General features: G+C 43.8%; 1 protein-coding gene across 1 annotated transcript; it reads right to left on the bottom strand.

Annotated features, from left to right (window-relative positions):
- Nucleotides 1-672: 672 nt before the first annotated feature.
- On the bottom strand, nucleotides 673-16803 carry ADAMTS1 (ADAM metallopeptidase with thrombospondin type 1 motif 1). The gene is made up of 9 exons (XM_066620549.1): nucleotides 15985-16803; nucleotides 10463-10809; nucleotides 9560-9692; nucleotides 8066-8233; nucleotides 6059-6345; nucleotides 5661-5847; nucleotides 5392-5567; nucleotides 3517-3692; nucleotides 673-2985 (listed from the first exon to the last, which is right to left on the bottom strand). Exons 1-9 carry the CDS (start codon nucleotides 16568-16570, stop codon nucleotides 2250-2252), a joined length of 2796 nt encoding a protein of 931 aa, XP_066476646.1. The 5' UTR covers nucleotides 16571-16803; the 3' UTR covers nucleotides 673-2249.
- Between the last annotated feature and the right edge of the window lie 1617 nt (nucleotides 16804-18420).

The following is an 18420-nucleotide window of genomic DNA, read 5'->3' on the forward strand; positions in this document are numbered from 1 at the left end:
CACCTGAATAGCTTGCATATCAAGTGGTTGGTCACTAAAATACTGGTTGTATATAAGAGTTATTCCCACAATCAGAAGGAGCTGGGCAGCTTGATCCTGTGCTGTCCCTAGGTAAGTGCTGCAGCTGCACAAGGCACATTTGTGCTACCCAAAGAGTAAGTGGTACTGGTGGGGAGCCCTGTAATGCCCTATTAATGCAATTGCTGGAGTGCTGGAAGAGGTAAGCACTGAATGGGTAGGGGGAGGGCATGGGAAAGATGTTCCTGGGTGGAGGAAAGGCTAACCAGGGAGAGTAACAGGCCTGGAAGGGGGTAGGACTGGCAGAGGCCTCCTCCACTGAATCCTATCTCCCCTGGCCTTCCAAACCTGACAGAGGGCTTCTTGAGTCTGTGCCAGTGAAACAGCTGCTGCAGACTTGAGAAGCCCCACTGAGCAGGCTGGGGCATCTGCCCCCTTCTCCTAAGAAGAAAGACCTCCAGCTGCTAAGATCCAGCAGTAGCCATTTAGCGCTGCTGTGGTGGATAAGATTAAGCTGTGTAATTGCCTGGTACTCTGCTCCCAAAATACATGAAGGTGAAAACAGATTGGGATAGAAAGTTGTTTGTAGGCCTCTTTCAGAATGTTTAAAAAAATGTTTCCATCCGTGAAATAAAAGCACACACACACGCACACTTTCCAAGATTTGTAGTATTTATTATCTCTAGTATCATATTATATTGCATAAATACTCTATCCTTGTAATATGTCTTTTTTTAAAAAAGTGATAACTTAAAAAGATCACATTAGACAAGAAATATAAAAATAAATAGGTTCATTATATGCATTTATTGCCAAATATAGCCCTTCTCAGAAGGGAAAGAATATAAATACTTATAAAGTATGTATCATCTATAGTAATATATTTTACTATATCCAAAGAACCATATTCTCTCGTAGTCTATGGACAGGCACAAACTTAAATATGAGTATTCGCTTAGTGCTGTGGATGGACCTGCTATCCCTCAGCTTAATCTTCCCTGCTTCCCAAGACATTTAAGTAGATTAAAAATGTTGAGTGTCATGCATCAAGGGAATACCTGTTCAGAATGGGTTTGTAGCTGATCCCATTTGAATGTGTTACTATTGGCCTGCACAGTTATGGTAGACAAAATGACAGACCATTACCATAGTTCAAATAGCAGATGTTAGAAGTACAAGTACATTTTCACAAAAAAAAACCAAAACAGATTACTCAGGCAACATGGATGTGCTGCAACTAAATGTACAGTGCAGTCCTAAGAATGTTTGCTCTGAATTAATTACTACTTGACTTCATACAAAGCATGCATAGTATTGCTGCCTTGCAGGGCAAGCCTAAGCATGTTTACTTGCAAGTCACTTTGACCAAGTTCAAACAGGGCTTACTCCAAGTAAGTATGCGTAAGATTGCAGTTTTAGGCTTACTTGTCCTACAAAACTCACTGGGGCTTACTTCTGAACAGACACACATAGAATTGCATTGTTAGTTGGGCTACTCCAGAGGAAATGAGGTGTGAACTACAGACATGAACGGAGGATGATCTGTATAGTTCTGGAAGTGCTACCATTCTGACTCTGCAGGCCGAGTGTGCCTGGCATATCAGTAAATCCAAAGACATTTTAAGAGCTCTACATTCTATTCATCAGAAGATTTAACCAGCAGTTGTCAACTGTACTTGCATGTTTACTGGTGGAGAATATGGCTTTACTTTTATACAAAAACTATTCTCTAGATGATAGCAGCCATGGACAATATAGTTGAGGGTTCTTTTTAAATACTGCGTTTTGCTCTTTGTGAGGTAGGCAAGAACCTGACCAAAATTAAACAGAGAAAAACACTCTTCCCCTCCTCAGCTTTTGATCAAGGCAGGGATTTTTTATCAGTACCGCAACACAGCTCCAGAAGGAAAAAGAGAAACTCACTAAAACACTGAAATGTTTGTTTAAACTTGCTTTGGCCACTGCCTATGTTTTGTTTAACTTGTAACAGACTTAAAAAGAGGAAATTGTAATGCTTTAGGGCAATATGTGCTGAAGATGAAATAGCTAGTGACACTGGTTTGTTGTTTTATCAGATTTCTCCCCATGATGCAACACTAACATGGTGTGCACTGTCCCATCTCAGTGAATCCCCCACTGTGACTTTTCCATGCAAATCACGATTTCCGCCTTTCACCCTCATTTTCAGTGCTTTGGTCTGGGAAAAAAAAGCTTTCCCAATCTGTTCTGGTTTAGCTGCAGTTTGTAACATTACAAAAGTCTATTAAATGTTTAGGTTTCTTTGAAAGATCACAGCTTTCGTGTGACAATGTGCTGCCTTCAAAAGAAATGCATTTTAGTGATCTCTTCTTGAAACCTTTCCCACAAGACTTGGAACATGATGACCAGTCTCCCAGCTGCCAGTGTGGACATGGCGTTTCTGCGCATGGCCGAGCTTCACTTGGCTTTAGCTCTTGCGCACAGTCCCCAGCAGGTTGTCCATGAAGGTCTCTACATTCTACAGATCGCCTCTGCCAACCAGATCCACATGACTTTGAGCATTCTCCCCATTCTTCTATAACCCATTCAGATAAAATTGTCTCTTTGATTGCATTGAAAGATTCTGTCTTTTTGCTGGGAGGCCTCTCAGACTGTGCTGATTTCTTCACAAAATAGGTGTATTTGATTTTAGGTCGTAAAGAATCTCCTACAGTAAGAACTTGAATGGTTAAAGGTTCCTTCAGTGGACTGAAGCTGCGAATTCTTTCTAGAGAGGCGGATGAACCGCTGTACCTCAAAACACTGCCTTGGTAGGTAATGTCTTGTTCCAATGTTGATAGTGTATAGTCACCATTGAGAATATAGGTGCCATCAGCAGCTCTGATAGCAAGGTAGCTGCCATTTTGTCTTGTACTCTTATGATTTCTTTGCTTAACTTCTATATTTGTTGCACCAGCAGGAATAACAACAACATCATGATAACCAGGTCTACAAGGAGGAAAAAAAAGTAGCAGGTGAGTCTCTAGTATTCCCTGATTTAGTCAAAATCACACTAGTTACATAAATGTACACGTTTTAGCAATGAAAACAAAAGATCCAACCCAAAGGTTTACAGGAATACAGAAAGCAGCCTTACACAGAGTAAGACCATTGGCTGACTAACTCAGTATTGCCTACAAATGACTGGCAGCTGCTCTTTCGGCAGGGTCTTTTCCAACCCTACCTGGAGTTGCCAGGGATTGAACCCGAGACTGCATGCAAGTTATGTGCTCTGCCACTAACCTATGGTTCTTCCCCATACTAAACTTTCACTAATAACTGAATATTTATTTGTAAGAAGGAAAACTCAGTTTCTAAACTGAATCTACCCTGCAATTGCTCTGCAATTCTAGTGAAAAATATATCTGCATGTTATTAAAATGGTGAACCAAAGCAAACATACTGTATTGGAAAACCACTTTGGGTTGCTTTTGAACAGGAAAAGCAAGCTATAACTCTAATAAAAATAGTAATACATACCTGGCACTAGAAATCATTCCGGACACCTTCTTGCAGCTAGATCCGTTGCCTCCACAGACACCACATTTATCCAACTTTTTACTGGAGCCTATGATGTGATCACATCCTGCTTTTACACATTGCCCCTGGACACAGACTGAAGTGGAATCTGGACTACACAAAGTTCCATCCACCACCTTTAAAGAAAGCAAGAAAGTCATAATCAGAAGGTGACCATAAAGCTTGTTTCACAGTAGTATCGCACTAACATAGCACAGTAATATTTAAAGCACTGGGCATAATCTAACCAAAGTTCAGCACTTTTAACTCACAACTATTTCAGTGACAAACATTTTAGTATGTTCTTAACTGTCTCATCGAAGCCAAGCTTTTTAAAGTATATGCCTCAAGTGTCCTTTTTTAAAAAAAGAGTTCTTAAACAATGTGCTCATTGACAAAACCATTGCAGCTTGCAAGCAAAGATGAAGGAAATGACCAGAAGCCCAAAGATTCTTGTAAATCAAAATCAAACCCCCATATCTGAGCAAAATCCATCCCAATTAAAATGTTATTGGAACACAAGCTTATGTTGATTCTTATCTTGCTCGTTATGATGCCCAAGTGGAAAAAGTTCAAAGTATTAAGTTCAGGAACAGCCCTTTCATTATACGAGTACACCATAACTGAAACCCTAGAATAATGCTTTGCTGTCCTAATCCACTTAATGCAGCAATGCACAGAAGCACAAGCTTCCTTGAACACATGCCAGACCGGATTGGAGACCATGTGTATGCTGCATGATTGGTCCCTGGTACCTAGATCTTTATGTCTAGTTCTTGGGGCTGGAGTTGCAGTTCCTGACACTGATACCAAGAACTGTGTGTGCAACACCAAATAAAAGTCCAGCCCAGTAAGCTTTGAATCTGGGTTGTTTTTTTTTAAAGGCAAGAGTGGAATTAAATCTAACATCACCTTATTTCCCTTGTTAGAATTTAGGCTCCCCCATTACTCTCACAAAGGGCTCCAGCACTGAAAACAAAAGCCATCTGCTTAACAGCCAGAAGAAAGCACATATGCAGAAGCACAAAAGGCAGTTTATATTGCTGGATGTCTGTCACACTAGTTCAGGGTTTGTATTCTACAATAGCAACTACCAGATTCTCATCTACTATCACTAGTGTCATGTGCAGCCCAACTGCTTCAAGAGTTAGGAAATCAGCAGAAAAAGCCAAGGAAAGCCAAGACTACTTCTTACAAGCATACTAAGGTTTTCGTAGCTGGATGAGTTTAAAACATAAATTTGAAATGTTGCTCGAGTCTTTAAGCCACAGATTAAAATAAAATTGTAGGATCTAGTTCAAATGTTTCACTTTCACTGTGAAAAGCATCTTCAGGGGGTTAAGCCTATTTCTTACTTTATATATAATGCACTTAATTGTTTTGTGAAGACTTATTACAACTTCTGACTACTAGCCTTCAAATTGAAACTAAATGAAATAAGATGTTTAGTAATTAAGGGCAACATCCTAAATGCCCTTACATGGGAGCAAGCCCTATTGAACTGAATGGAACCTTCTGAGAAGACCTGCATAGGGCTGTGTTGTGAGCATTCCCAGGACACAGAGATTTAGACTGAAGGAATCACTTGATCTTAGAAAATATAGCTATGCAAACATTTCATAATATATTTTTCAAAGCAGGAAGGGCAAAAATCAGATATAGAAACTGAATAACTACTGATGTAAAATATATTTTGCACTGGTAAGATGAGATCACAAGAAAAGCTAGGGGAGTGAAATGCATTTGAATTAAGCATTAACGTTCATATGAAAGCAGCTTTCTAATTAACCCCAAAAGTGATCAAATGTATTGCTACATAAAGCTTTTTACACACACCTTAGGCTGAAGAACAAAGAAATAGCCAGTGCCTTTTGCAAGGCAGACAAGCTTGCATCTGTCTTTGGGAGAGACTCCAGCATACTTGGGTGTCCATTCCACTGCAGGCCCACTTCCAAAAGGGGATTTGGAAACATCATTGTGAGACTCACACTGTTCCTCCCTGAAAGTTTTGCCTGTACAGAGAAGACATTTATTAGGCTTTATCTTTCAGAAGGGAAAAAAGGAATTAAAATGAGCAATTTTCCATTTTAAAAACTGTAACCTACCATTGCTGTCTGGACACTCTTCAATGTTACAAGATCTGTATTGCACCCGCTTTCCTTCACAGTACTTTCCTCCATTCTTTGGAACTGGATTGTCACATCCTCTCACAGAGAACTGCACTCCTCCACCACAAGTCCTTGAACACTCTCCCCAGGGTTCCCATGACCCCCAGCCTCCATGGACAGGGGTCTGCATGACAAACACAGAAACAAATTTGCATGTTAAAAGTAGTTTGAAAAACAACAAGGAAACAATCTGCTGTGAGTATTAGGCAAAAGTAGTTAAGCTAGATTACAAAAATATGTAGATTTACTACAATGGCCCCAAAAATTCCACATTTCCTTAGTTACACATTAACATTTCTTGCCATGCTATAAGTTTAAAAAAAAAAAATACTTACATCATAATGCTTCTTGTCTGTCTTGTTTACACACTTCCCATGCATGCACCACTTCCCATCTCCACAACTGGTGCCATCTGCCCATGGAAAATGTTTGGTTTGGCACACAAGCAATCCACCAGAGGTGCCAGTACACCACAAAGTTGTGCAGGTGCTGGCTGCATCAGGGCAGTGTTTGGACTCATCGCCAAATGTAAACTGGCACTGCCTGTTGGCATCATACATTGTTCCAGGTAGATCAGTAGGGAGTTGTATAGGTTTGTGAGGCTTGTCCAGCAAACACTCACCTGAAAAGCAGTAGAGGACACTTTGTTGAACAACATGGTTGGGTTTCTTTTACACAAGACTATATGGCCTAGCGAAGAGAATGTCATACTTGGATTTGAAAAAACCTATGTTAAAAATGCCTGCTCACCCATGAAGCCACTGGGTGATCGAGTCCTTGCAACTGCCACTATGACCATTCTCAAATGTTTGTAAGAATGCCTGAAAAAGTGGCCCAGTTCAGAAAAAAGTTTGAATGAGTCTCAGCAAGCTGCAGGCATGTGTATCCTTCCCTCCCTCCCTACCTGAGAGTGCATGTTTTTCCTTTCACTTTAAGAGTAAGACTCAGTTCTCCACTTTGACATGCAAAAGTCAGGGAACTGTAGTTTATTAACAATAGCTAGAACAAGCCAGAATACCAAACCACAGTCTGATATCTAGCTAGGTTCATTCCACATAGTTAGCAAGCCACACAATTTTCTGTGTGTGTACATAATGGGTAGCTGCATCTTATTCTTGTGGAAGTGGAACTTCATTCTCCTCCTCTGAAAAGGGAAGAGCAAATAAGTTCTTTCAGGCTCACAGCATGAAACCAGAGCTTAACACTGTACCTAAACTAGACTAATTGGGGTGGAGCAACTGGAGATGCCTACACTTTGGGTCTGCTGCTTCTGCTAAAACAAAGCCTTTCACCAAGCTCCATTCTGCAGTTTTCACAAACCAAGAAGCCTGGGACTTTCGGTTTGATTAACAGGGAACACATGAACTAAGGAGTGCCTTCATTTGTGTGCTCCCCATTCAGAACAACCACCCAGAAGTCCTGCAGTTTCTGGTTTGGGAAAACCACATGACGGAGCACAGTAAGGAAGCAATTCAGTGCAGCCTACATCCATGGCAGGCTGAGCAGAAGTGGCAGCGGCAGATGATTTGGGTTGAAGGGCAACCAAATCCACTCCCCCTTGCCATCCACTGCTGATGCAAACTGCATCAGGCTGCTACATGGCTGGGCCACTCCTGGGGCCGATGGTCCTAAAAGCACTGGGCACGTTCAAATGTGCTATACAATTGGCTGAAAACAATAAATGTGTTTTAACCTAATGAAACCAATATTTGATAATTCATTTTCAACTACTAAAAAAGAGCTGCTGTTGAAATGTAATAAGAGCTCAGAGGTCCACCTAGTACAGCATTTTGCTTCCAACAATAGCTGGCCCAATGCTTCCTGGCAGTTTATAAGCTGGGCATGTACTCTGCCATATTAGCTAAATGGAACTTCCATATTAACACAAAAATAGCCATTTGATACAATTGTGGTGAATAAAGAAGGAGTCTTTCTTTAGTTCTCCTGGCAGCACAAAAGCAATTTATCTGTAAAAGGGACAACATTTGAATAACCAGTTACATGAATTGAGAATCACTCTTTCCCCCCCATAGAATCAGTACTACCTCTTTCTGGCATGGTGCCAGTTTTATGGAAAAGACCTATGCAATCCTTTTAAGGAAAAGACCTATACAATGCATAGGGATTCCCTGCACCCAGCCAGTTAGTTGGAACATTTAAATGTTTTCCCAGCTGTGCTAAGTGTGTCCCATGCAGCTAAAAGGACATCTAAAAGGCACTTAGCAGCAGCTTTAGAATTTCTCCAGCATGAAATATAAAATTATTTCTAGCAACTTGGAAAGTACAGAGTTAGACGAATATGAGCCCTAAGCATATCAACTTAAATAGAGAAGACATCTTACCATGACCATTATCCAAAAATGTAGTAATCATGTAAGCACTGCACAGAGACCACGGTTGGCTTCGATCCAGGTTGGAAAGCATAGATGCCATCATGTGGGAATCTCTGCTTATGCCATTAATACTGGCACACTGCTTTGCATCATCATGGGGCATATTGAACACATGGCCTTAAAAGAAGAGAAGACACACTAAAAATCTGCTATACACATTAAGAGAAATTCTTTGTAATCACATGCTCCACCCAATCTATCACTTACTGCATCCAATCTTACATGTTTGCCTGGATTGTTTTCATGTGCACCACATGTGCATTACTGCTAAGCAATCATGTTCAATTTATTTGAGAATACATGATGCACTGGTGTGTTTGTTTCCAGTGAGTAAGACAGGTTTACATCCCAAGTCTTACTGAACATAATGGGCTTACTTCAGAGTAAAACAAACAACTCCATTTTCAAACACCTCTAAGGATATGACATGCCAGACGAAGCATTCAAATAATGATAGAACAAACTTTGTTATCAGGGTTGCAAAGACAGCAGTTATCAAAATGTAAACAAGATCCAAACATTCATTCCTCTTGCTTTTTATGCTAAAAGGAGATTTTTTTCCCCCTGCAACCAGAGTGCAGTGTACTCTTCTAAGACACATAGCTTAATTTACCAAGCACTACTGCCATGCAAGTCAAACTTAAGATGAACACAGTTTGCAAGGCATTTTACTGGCCTGTCAGGAGCTGGTCACAATTTGATTATGGCTCTGATCCAACTAAGGCAGTGAGACTTACTTCTGAGTGAAGCTGTGTGGTTGCAGTTCTAACAGTGCAATTCTATCTGTGTCTACTCAGAAGTGTGTATAGGACTGAAGTTCTAATGTAGTGGTTCTCAAACATTTAGGGAGCATTACGCCCTAAGTAAGCCTGCGGGGGAGAAGCAAGGACAGTGATGCAATCACTAAGGGGTGGGGGGGTGCCTGTACTTACCGTGGGCTTCTGCAAGCAGCAGGTGCTGAGAGCCATGTGCAGCCCTCCTCAGGGCTCCCTGAGTGCTAGAGTGTTTATGCGTAAATCACCCCCTGCAAACCAGAAGTGGTTTGCGCATGCTGTTTCTCAACATTTTAACACACCCTCTGCTTCTTGCTTCTGCCCACAGTAAGTAAAAGCACCCCCCAACCCCCCTTAGAGACATGATCCTGGGGATCACATTGCTGCCCTCGCCCCTTCCTGGGATGAGTTTCACATGAACTGGTGGGTCACGACCCACCAGTTTGAGAACCACTGCCCTAGTGTATAGTTGGGAGTAAATTCTACAAATAGGGCTCTCAGTTAAATACTGCAATACTGAACGTATTTTCTTGATGTCTGGTCAGACACAGCTTTACCATCTCAGTGAGAACCAGGTCAGATTTAATACCTTAAATATAGACCAATGAGTATAGATCATGTTTTTTAAAATGAATATGTTTGCCACAGATCTCCTTTGAATCTAAATTACCTAATTCATGAGTGGTTGTAAATGCAGCTTGCAAGCCATCATCTTCTATGACCGAGCAACTGCGGTTTGGATCACAGACTGTTCCCACATCAGCCATCCCAAGAGTATCACATGTCTTGGCACCACAGAGATCCTATGCAAGGAAAAGAAGAGCCAATTTCATTATTAATTCGATCAGGAGCTTAACTCCAGCATCAAGATTCTTACTTTGGCAGGGTGCCTTTCCTCATGGAAAAAGCACTAAATGCTCAGTATTTCAGTAAGTATAAAGATAATTCTCTCTTGACAGATACAAAAGGGCTTGCACAAAGGGATAATAGCACTAACAGTGCAATCTTATGCCTGTCTACCCAGTAGTAAGTCCTACTGAATTCAGTGAAGCTTACTCCCTGGTAAGCATGTACAGGATTGCAGTCTAACTATCGCTATTGTACTTGCAGAATATATATTGTAAGTTAGTAGCAAAGTTCTTAAACAAACTTTTTAAACTATTTTGTCAATAGTTATCAACAGCCCACTTGTTTCAGTCTTTAGATTCACATGGCGATTTCCTCCACTAATGTATACTCTTTTTTATTTATTTTAAACTGTTGTACAACAATGAAAATCCATCTGGAAAGTATTGTGAATGGTTCAGCAAGGCTGAGGCTGTTTCAGAACGTAAGCCAACAAAACTAACAAATCCAACTCACAGTGGTAGGTGCATTTAGGCATATTTTGTGGTTTATTTATACAAAAAACTACAAAAAAGTTAAGAGAAAAGTTATATCACCCCATCTATCCATGAATGAACGTTAGCACGAATTTTTCCCAAGTGGCAAATAAAAGAACTTTAAGCACTTTTGTTGCAGTTAAGCTAGAATCAGAAAACACAGATATTTACCACCTATGATGTTCCCATACCTGTCTGGTGAAAAGAATGGCTGTATCATAGTGTTCAGCATGTCGGTCACTCGGGGGATTGTGCTGCTTTTGCCAATTGCAGAAGTTTCTTAAGGTGAGAGCAGCATTTGAGGAGACATCAGGCCCTTTCTGTTCATCATAGATGACCATTATTTTTACCACCACCAGGCTAATGGAGTTCTGGATGCTGGGATGCTTGTACAATTTGGTGGCCACAGACAGCAGCGTAAGGAGATAATGCTTTAGTCCACTGCCATGGAACTCTGCCATTGTCTGGTCTGCTACAAGCAAGGTTTCCACATAACGAGGACTTGACACAAATCTTTTCTTCCTTGTGCTGCCATGTCCTGTATTAAAACAACAATAATCATTAACAACCAATTTGGAGATTATTTACTGTTAACAGTTTCAAGTTGCAACAATATTGCCAAAAGCATTACAACCAATTAGTAAAGAACCTACTTTGTTATTAAAAAGAAAAAGGATAGGAGTTCAAGAGCATTTGTGAGGTGTGTTTCTTTTTGCTTCTTTAACCTAAGCAAAATTAGCAATGCACAAGCATGCCTCATTTACAAATGCCACAATCCTCAGATTGCTTGTTCTGAAATATTCCCTTTACAGCATAAACCTCCTTCACTACTGCTATAAAGCCTCATGGACAACCTTGGCTATGCTCCGAATCCTGTAGGGGCTTTCCCTACTTATCCTGGAACTGACACACCTTCCTGATGACTGCAGCCAAGTTCTTGGTTTGGAAACAAAATGCTTTGCTTGACAGTAGGAGTGGTTTCTCTGGCAAAGGAAAACCAGTTTCCTGATGATATTTATAAGGAAATGGGCAGACCTCCACCTTAAGGACATCCTCTTCCAGGATTCTTACAAAGTATGGAATAATCTTCCCAGTGCTCTGGAAAATGCTCAAGTCTCTCCTCCTTTGCTCTCCATTATCATCAGGAACCCCACCTGTCTATAACTAGGAGTTAGTGTGCTGCATATAGCCAAGGGTCCTATCTTCCTATGCCCACCCCCATCATAACAGATCACCTACTATCTGGAAACTAAACTTATCTCCTATCCAAACAAATGGGGATCCATGTGGGAGCCAGATCCCATGTTTCCTTACCAAAAGCAAACTTTTGCTTATGTCCCCCTTTTATCCTGGAATCTGGTTTCCATATTAACAGCTGTACATTTTTACAAAATGTAATTTTACATAATTTAAACAAAAGAAAAGATATGTGTTGAACTAGAAGTGAAGGTTCCACCAGTCTGTCCTGGAGTTAAATATACATAATTTACAAGACTTCTTATACTTGAAAGAAGTGTTCCTCAATAATGAAACATCATGAATTATGTCATGCTGGAACTGGATATCAAAAGCGCTGACAGAGATTATTGGGCTCTACGTGGAAGGCAGAGTGCAGAAATAAGAGCTTGTGCCAAGCAGTCAATTGCCTCTGTGACCCAGTTCTTGTGACCTCACTGCACTACTTTCTTTGCCCCAGACACTGTGCCTTTGTCTTATTCCCCTGCCTTTTCCTTTACCTTCTCGATTCCTGAACAGTTTTTATCCCACAGCCATAATTACGTTGAATAAGGCGATATAGTTGTTACCATGCTCCTGGGCATTATGGTCTGTTATACTGTTTTATATTATGATGCATGTTGTATAGAACGTGTGGGTGAGTGTACAGAGTGTGATTGTTGGAACTGCAGTATATATTTATGCTTGTATCTCAAAGGTGCATAAATTTCATTGTGCTGTAGCACAATGACGATAAAGTTACTACTACTACTCACTGGCCATGCAAGTCACATTAAACAGACCTCACTGACAAACCCTTCCTGGACTTAGAACTTCCTTCTCCTTCACTATGGCTGCAAATAGTCTTTTCCATGAATGTTCATACTGTACAGCAATCTCCACAGCTTGAGAGCATATTCTTAAGGATACAGTGAGCCTGATTCACTACTGACTCTGGTCAGTCAATATTTCTGTAGAGGAAATTTCCTACCCAGAGAGCCACGCAAATCAGTACTAGTTATAGCAGCCTACAGTTATTCATGCTGGTATAGATGCTGTACTTGTCTCCCTGTAGCATTAATAGCAGCTGGGGTGTATGCACGCTTATGTGCAATTTAGATCCAGGAAAAGAATATATACACCTTCCCAGAAAGCTATTTTTCCAGTTTTCAAAATCAGCCACATGAGCTATGAATTACTTACATACACAGGAGATTCTCATATGGGATTTCTTGAGTTAACAGTAGTTTGGTGTTATTCTTTTCAAAGTATTACTGAACTTGCTTCAATAAGAATTTATTGCTGGATTTGTGTTTCCTAGATTCAGAAGTCCTATGAGTTCTGTTTTTATCCATCAAGGTTTAAGTTTTGAACAAACCTTGGGACTAAAAGTGGCTACATTACTAAGGGTGCAATCCTAACCCCTTATTGTCAGTGCTTTCCAGCACTGGCATAGCAGTTCCAGTGGGACATGTGCTGCTTCCTGCAGTTGGGTGTCACTCACGGAGGCCTCCTCAAAGTAAGGTAATGTTTGTTCCCTTACTTCAGAGCTGCATTGCCCTTATGTCAGTGCTGGAAAACACTGACATAAGGGGTCACGATTGCATCTTAAGTCACACTTTCTTAGGAGGAAATCCCACTGAAAACAGTGCTTGTTCCAGATTACTGGCATGGCCCAGGACTGGAACTCTGATGGCCCTTCTGCCTGCTCCATGATAGCACAGTATTGGGAGTTTGGGGGTCAGTCCAGTCAGGTGGGACCTCTGATGGGGATGGATCCTTGACTAGTGTCTACTCCCTGTAGCTATCCTTGTATACACTCACTTATTCACTGAAACTTTATAAGAAGAGGTAAGGAGAATCAGATTACAGATCTCCAGTTTGAAGTGAACATATTCTACATAATAGTTCCTAGACAGAAGACTTAAATACTTGGGATCCAACGTTTGTTCCATGGAATTTTATCTAAGCATGTTTATTCACGAGATACAACCAAATACATGCACAAAACTTGGAAACTAAGTACCAATCAAGTAAGTGTGCGTGGATCCAGCACAGGATCCAACTGAGGTTCCATTGTTAGGATCAAAGCCCTAGGCTATTTTAGTAGAAAGGAAACCAAGGCTACATCCTATGCATACTTACCCAAAAGTAAGCCCAACTGAACACAGTGGAACTTACTTCTAAACACACACATCCAGGATTGCACTGGAAGTCACACTGTATTTAGGACAGGAGGTCTGGTCTAGAGGGTAGAGCCTCTGTCTGCCAGAAGATAACATCCACAAAGTCACCAGTTCGAGGCCACCGGCACCCTGTGACCTTGGAGCAGCTGACAAGCTGAAGCCGAGCTATTCCATCTGCTCGGAGCGTGGGAGGATGGAGGCCAGAATGTGAAGCCAGATCAGAATGAAACACCTTGAATGTAGTAGTTCTTGACTATATGCCTAATAAAGGTTTGTTGTATGTTTGTTTGTTTGTAGTAGTTCTTGAAAGAAAGAACCTTCTTTGAAATTGTAAAAATCCCTATTTAAATAGGGATTTAGATAAAGCCTGCCTATGTAAACCGCCTTGAATATAGTCTTGAATAAAGACCAAGAAAGGCGGTATATAAATACCTGTTGTTGTTGTTATTATTATTATTATTATTATTATTATTATTATTTAGGACATCACAGAACTACTTTTTTCCTTCCTCCTGAACATTCTATATTAAAACTGCAGTCTTATGCACGTTTCCTGAGTTTTAAGGCCCAAACTCAGTGGAACTTGGTTCCAAGCAGATATGTCTGGGTTGCACCTCCCCCTGATTTTAAATAAATTGGCTGCCACTTAGATATGCTCTTCAAACTGATAAATTTCACAGTATTCCCACTTATTTTTATGGGGTTACTTCAGAATAAGATGTGAGGCTTGTGATTCAAATCTTTTCTAGCACTGCCTGTATTTCTTCCCCCTTCACTTTTGAGCACGGACAGAATCATATTTTGGAGGAGGGGAGGGGCAGTAGACAAGTTTGTTCTATGTTTACAATGCTGAAGCCTCATAACTTTAAATGGGGAGGGGACAGAACAAGACTGAGTACTTTGGCTGCAATACTCAGGGCAGCCTTATAGATCATGGGACTTCCTTAGGGTCCATCACTAAGGTTGCAATCTTATACTGTACACATTTACCCAAAAGCAAGCTCTGCTGAACAAAATGAAACTTACTTTCAAATAAAGATATAGGATTAAACTGTAAAGCTGCAAATTTATACTGCATAATCCTATGCATGTGTACTCAAAAGCAAGTCTGCCTACTCCAGCTAAATTTAGGCTGTGGTCATAGATTCACTTACCTGGGAGTAAGGCTACAATCTTATCCACATTTTCCTGGGAGTAATCCCCTTTGACTATAATGGGACTTACATCTGAGTAAACACGTATAGATTTGGGCTCCAAGTTCCACACTGAACTCAGTGGTAGCCATGCCTAGAATCACACTGTCAGTGGGGTTAATCTAGAGTAGATGGCACCTAGAATCTTGAAAGGTATGCTGTCGCTTGCAAGGATGCTATGGCTGCAATCTACACACCAGTTGCTACAGAGCAGTCCCAAAGAATCCATTGAGGCTGCAATCCTATGCACACTTCCCTGGGAGTAAGCCGTACTAAACACAGTGTGGCTTACTTCTGAGGAGTAATGCATAGGACTGTACTCAAACTCCTCTGGAATAAAAGGCATGTGGATCTTAGTCAGAAGAGGACTTGGAAATAGTCCCATTGATTGCAAGGGACACTGCTTTGCAACCAGAATGCCTGGAACTGAATAGAGGCACTTTAGAAAAGCATATCTGGTCAAGTGTTGCTTGCCAAATTTCTCATTTCTGCTGGGGGGGGGGGTTACAGAAGCGCCACCGGATGCACAGCCCACTCCTGTGCATGCCTACTCAGAAGTAAGTTACATTGTGTTCAGTGAGGCTTACTCCCAAAAAAGAATATACAGAATTGTGGCCACAAACCTCAAACCACTGAAACATGTTTCAGGCAAGCCAGCATTTTTGTTGTGGGTTTGGAGTTGTGTTTTTTTTTTTTTGGAAATCACAGCATACTGATCAACCCACTGCAAGAAGTTAAAGGCAGGCTTTGGACCACTCCAGGTGCTTGCAAGTGTGTGTGAGCCCAATCCTATGCATGTCTACTCAGAAGTAAGTCCCATTAGAGTCAATGGGGCTTACTCCCAGAGAAGTGTGGCTAGGGTTGCAGCCTCAGAGCCCAATGCTATGCGTGTCAACTCAGCAGTAAGTCCCATTAGAGTCAATGGGGCTTCCTCCCAGGGAAGTGTGGCCAGGGTTGCAGCCTCCGTGTGCGTGTGTGAAAACCCCTCCGGCTGCTTGCAAGTAAGTGTATACAGGGGGGCTGGGCGCATGCGTGCCACGCTGCACCTCCTCGCCGATCCCGGGCAGAGCTCCTGCAGGAGCTTCGCAGAGGAGAGCGCAGCAAGCGGAGACTCCATACCTGCGCGCGGCACGTGCTCCAGCTGCGGTGGCTGCTGCTGCCCTTCGGGGGCCGCGGGGAAGGCGCCGTCTGTCACCCCGCACTTGGCGCCGCCGCCCCGGCGGGGGCTGGTGCTCCGCAGGCGCCGCCGCAGGACGTGGAGTTGCAAGGGCTCTCCTCCGGGCGCGCGGGTGGCGTTGGCCGGCTGGATGAGGTACTCCAGCCCGCGCAGGTAGAAGGCGCCGCGGAGCCCCCCGCAGAGGCTGAGCGCGGCGGCGGAGGCGGGGTCCCCGTTGACGGTGCCCGAGTAGAAGCAGCGGGCCAGGTCGGCGCCCGCGGGCTGCCCGTCGCCCTCCTCCTCCCTTCCGCGGGGGCGGCTGCCCACGTACTGCAGCGTCAGGTCCGGCGCCAAGAAGCTGCTGTCGGGGTGCAGCTGCAGGCGAAGGCGCTCTCCAAAGGCGTCCAGGCTGTAGAGCCGCCCGTCCGCCGCGGCGTCCGCTCTCACGGGCACCACCAGCTCCTCCTCTTCTTGCAGCGACGCGCCGCAGCAGCAGCAGCCCAGGCACAGCAGCAGCACCAGCCGCGCCGCAGCCCAGTCCTCCTGCATGTCGTCGGTGCACGAAGTTGCGGGCGAGGGGCTGCAGGGAGCGCGCGCACGGGCACCCAGGGAGCGGCGGGGGGCAGCGGCAGCGACGCCTCTCGGCCTGGGGCTCGCAGGAGGGCGGCGGGACTGGCCGGGCTGGCGGGCGAGCTCCTTCCCTCTGGTGCGCGCAAAGTTCACTTGCAGCTCCAGCCGCTGCTGCGTCCTGGGAGGCGAGCGGAGAGCGCCTTCCCCTGTGCCTGCCTCCGCCTGAATGCGAGAGCCGGGCGGCCCGCGCTTCCCTTTATGGGATGCACCGGGGCAAGCCCCCACCCCGCCCGCCCAACCCCCTCTCCCGGGAGGCGGGCCCCCCTCGGAGCCGCTTTGAGATCACTGCGTGCGTAACCCGTGGCGTCTCCGCTGCTGCTTGCTGGATGCCTGCCTCCAGCCTGGCCGGGCGCCACGCTCTCCGGCGGGGGGAGGGGAGCCCGGCTCCGGGGGAGAGGGGGATACCTGCTCTGCGCGCGCACGCCCAGCCCCGGCCAAGAAAAGCACACCAGCCGCGTCCCCCGCCCCGTCCCTCTGCCAGCGGCTCAGGTTTTCCACGTAGGAGGCGCCCGCCGCGGGCTGCTCCGTGTTCCAAGGCGGAGGAGAACGCGGAGGGCAGCAGCAGCGCTCCGGGTTGGCTCCCTTCCATGCTCCCCGGCCCTGCCAGGTCCTCTTCCCACATCTCTCCGTCTTCCAAACAGTTTGGGCTGCCGAGACTGTCAGCCCAATCCTAGCCACACTTTCCTGGGAGTAAGCGCCATTGACTACAGTGGGACTTACTGCTGAGTAGACATGCAGCGCATTGGGCTGTCAGAGCCCCAGCCTAGCTATGTCTACTCAGAAGTAAGCCCCGTTATAGTCAATGGGGCTTACTCCCAGGAAAGTGTGGATAGGAATGGGCTGTGTGTCAAGTCACTTTACACAGCGGACAGCAGGCTACAATCCTATCCACACTTACCGGAGAGTATGCTGCATTGACTATAATGGGGCTTACTTCTGAGTAGACATGTATAGGATTGGGCTCTTAGGCTGCAAGCCAATCCACACTTACTGGAGAGTAAGCCCCATTGACTATAATGGGGATTACTTCTGAGTAGAAATGCATAGGATTGGGCTCCTAGTAGGCTAAATAGAAACACACCTGGGGGGTGTGGGGGTCTCTCCCCCACACCTGCTATAAGACCCTGGACTGACTCCTAGAGCAGAGCAACAGTGTTTCAAAGTTCCTGACGTGCATTAATTTCGATTTCGAACAGGTGAACTTTCTTTTAACACTGAGAAATCAGTATTTCTTTTCTGATTTCGGGAAAAGCATCTGTGCTGCAAATGAAGATGAGAAAGGTCTAGTGGCTATGAACATTTTACACATTTAGCTTTTTATTGCACATTTTAACACTTTCCATCCATTGACTTGTGTGGGAAAGGGGCTGGGAGAACTAGGCATGATAGACCATACTGAATCTGAATCTATTCATCTTTTTTCCCTTCCTTTAAAATGGACAGTGCTGCTTGGTTTGTTTGGACCCCAGATGTTTATTTTTCCTTATTGCTTGTCTGGCAGGCAAATCAGGAGGCCTTTGGAATAGGAGAACCAATAGGATGTTGAAAAGGTTTCTGATTACACTGCAGTGTAATGGAACAGCCTGTCCCCAAACAGATCCTAAAGAATGTGATCAGTTTTTGGCAGTGAACTTATCTATAGCATACTGTTCTTTCACAGTTAGCATGATCACTGCAACCTGTAGTTTTGGGAGGCTATATTCCTTTTAAATAACTTAAACAGGCACTCTGTGTAGGTGCAGCCGATAAACTCTTTAAATCCCATTCCA

The sequence above is a fragment of the Tiliqua scincoides genome, chromosome 3, assembly GCF_035046505.1.
Source record: "Tiliqua scincoides isolate rTilSci1 chromosome 3, rTilSci1.hap2, whole genome shotgun sequence".
NCBI classification, from domain to species: domain Eukaryota; kingdom Metazoa; phylum Chordata; class Lepidosauria; order Squamata; family Scincidae; genus Tiliqua; species Tiliqua scincoides.

Excerpts from the sequence above, each read along its gene's own strand:
- ADAMTS1 (XM_066620549.1), bottom strand. The coding sequence starts at position 16,570 with ATGCAGGAGGACTGGGCTGCGGCGCGGCTGGTGCTGCTGCTGTGCCTG. Across the intron at positions 6,346-8,065 it reads ATTTTTGGATAATGGTCATG|GTGAGTGTTTGCTGGACAAG; the intron begins GTAAGATGTCTT and ends ACTGCTTTTCAG. Across the intron at positions 3,693-5,391 it reads TCTTTGTTCTTCAGCCTAAG|GTGGTGGATGGAACTTTGTG; the intron begins GTGTGTGTAAAA and ends CTTTCTTTAAAG.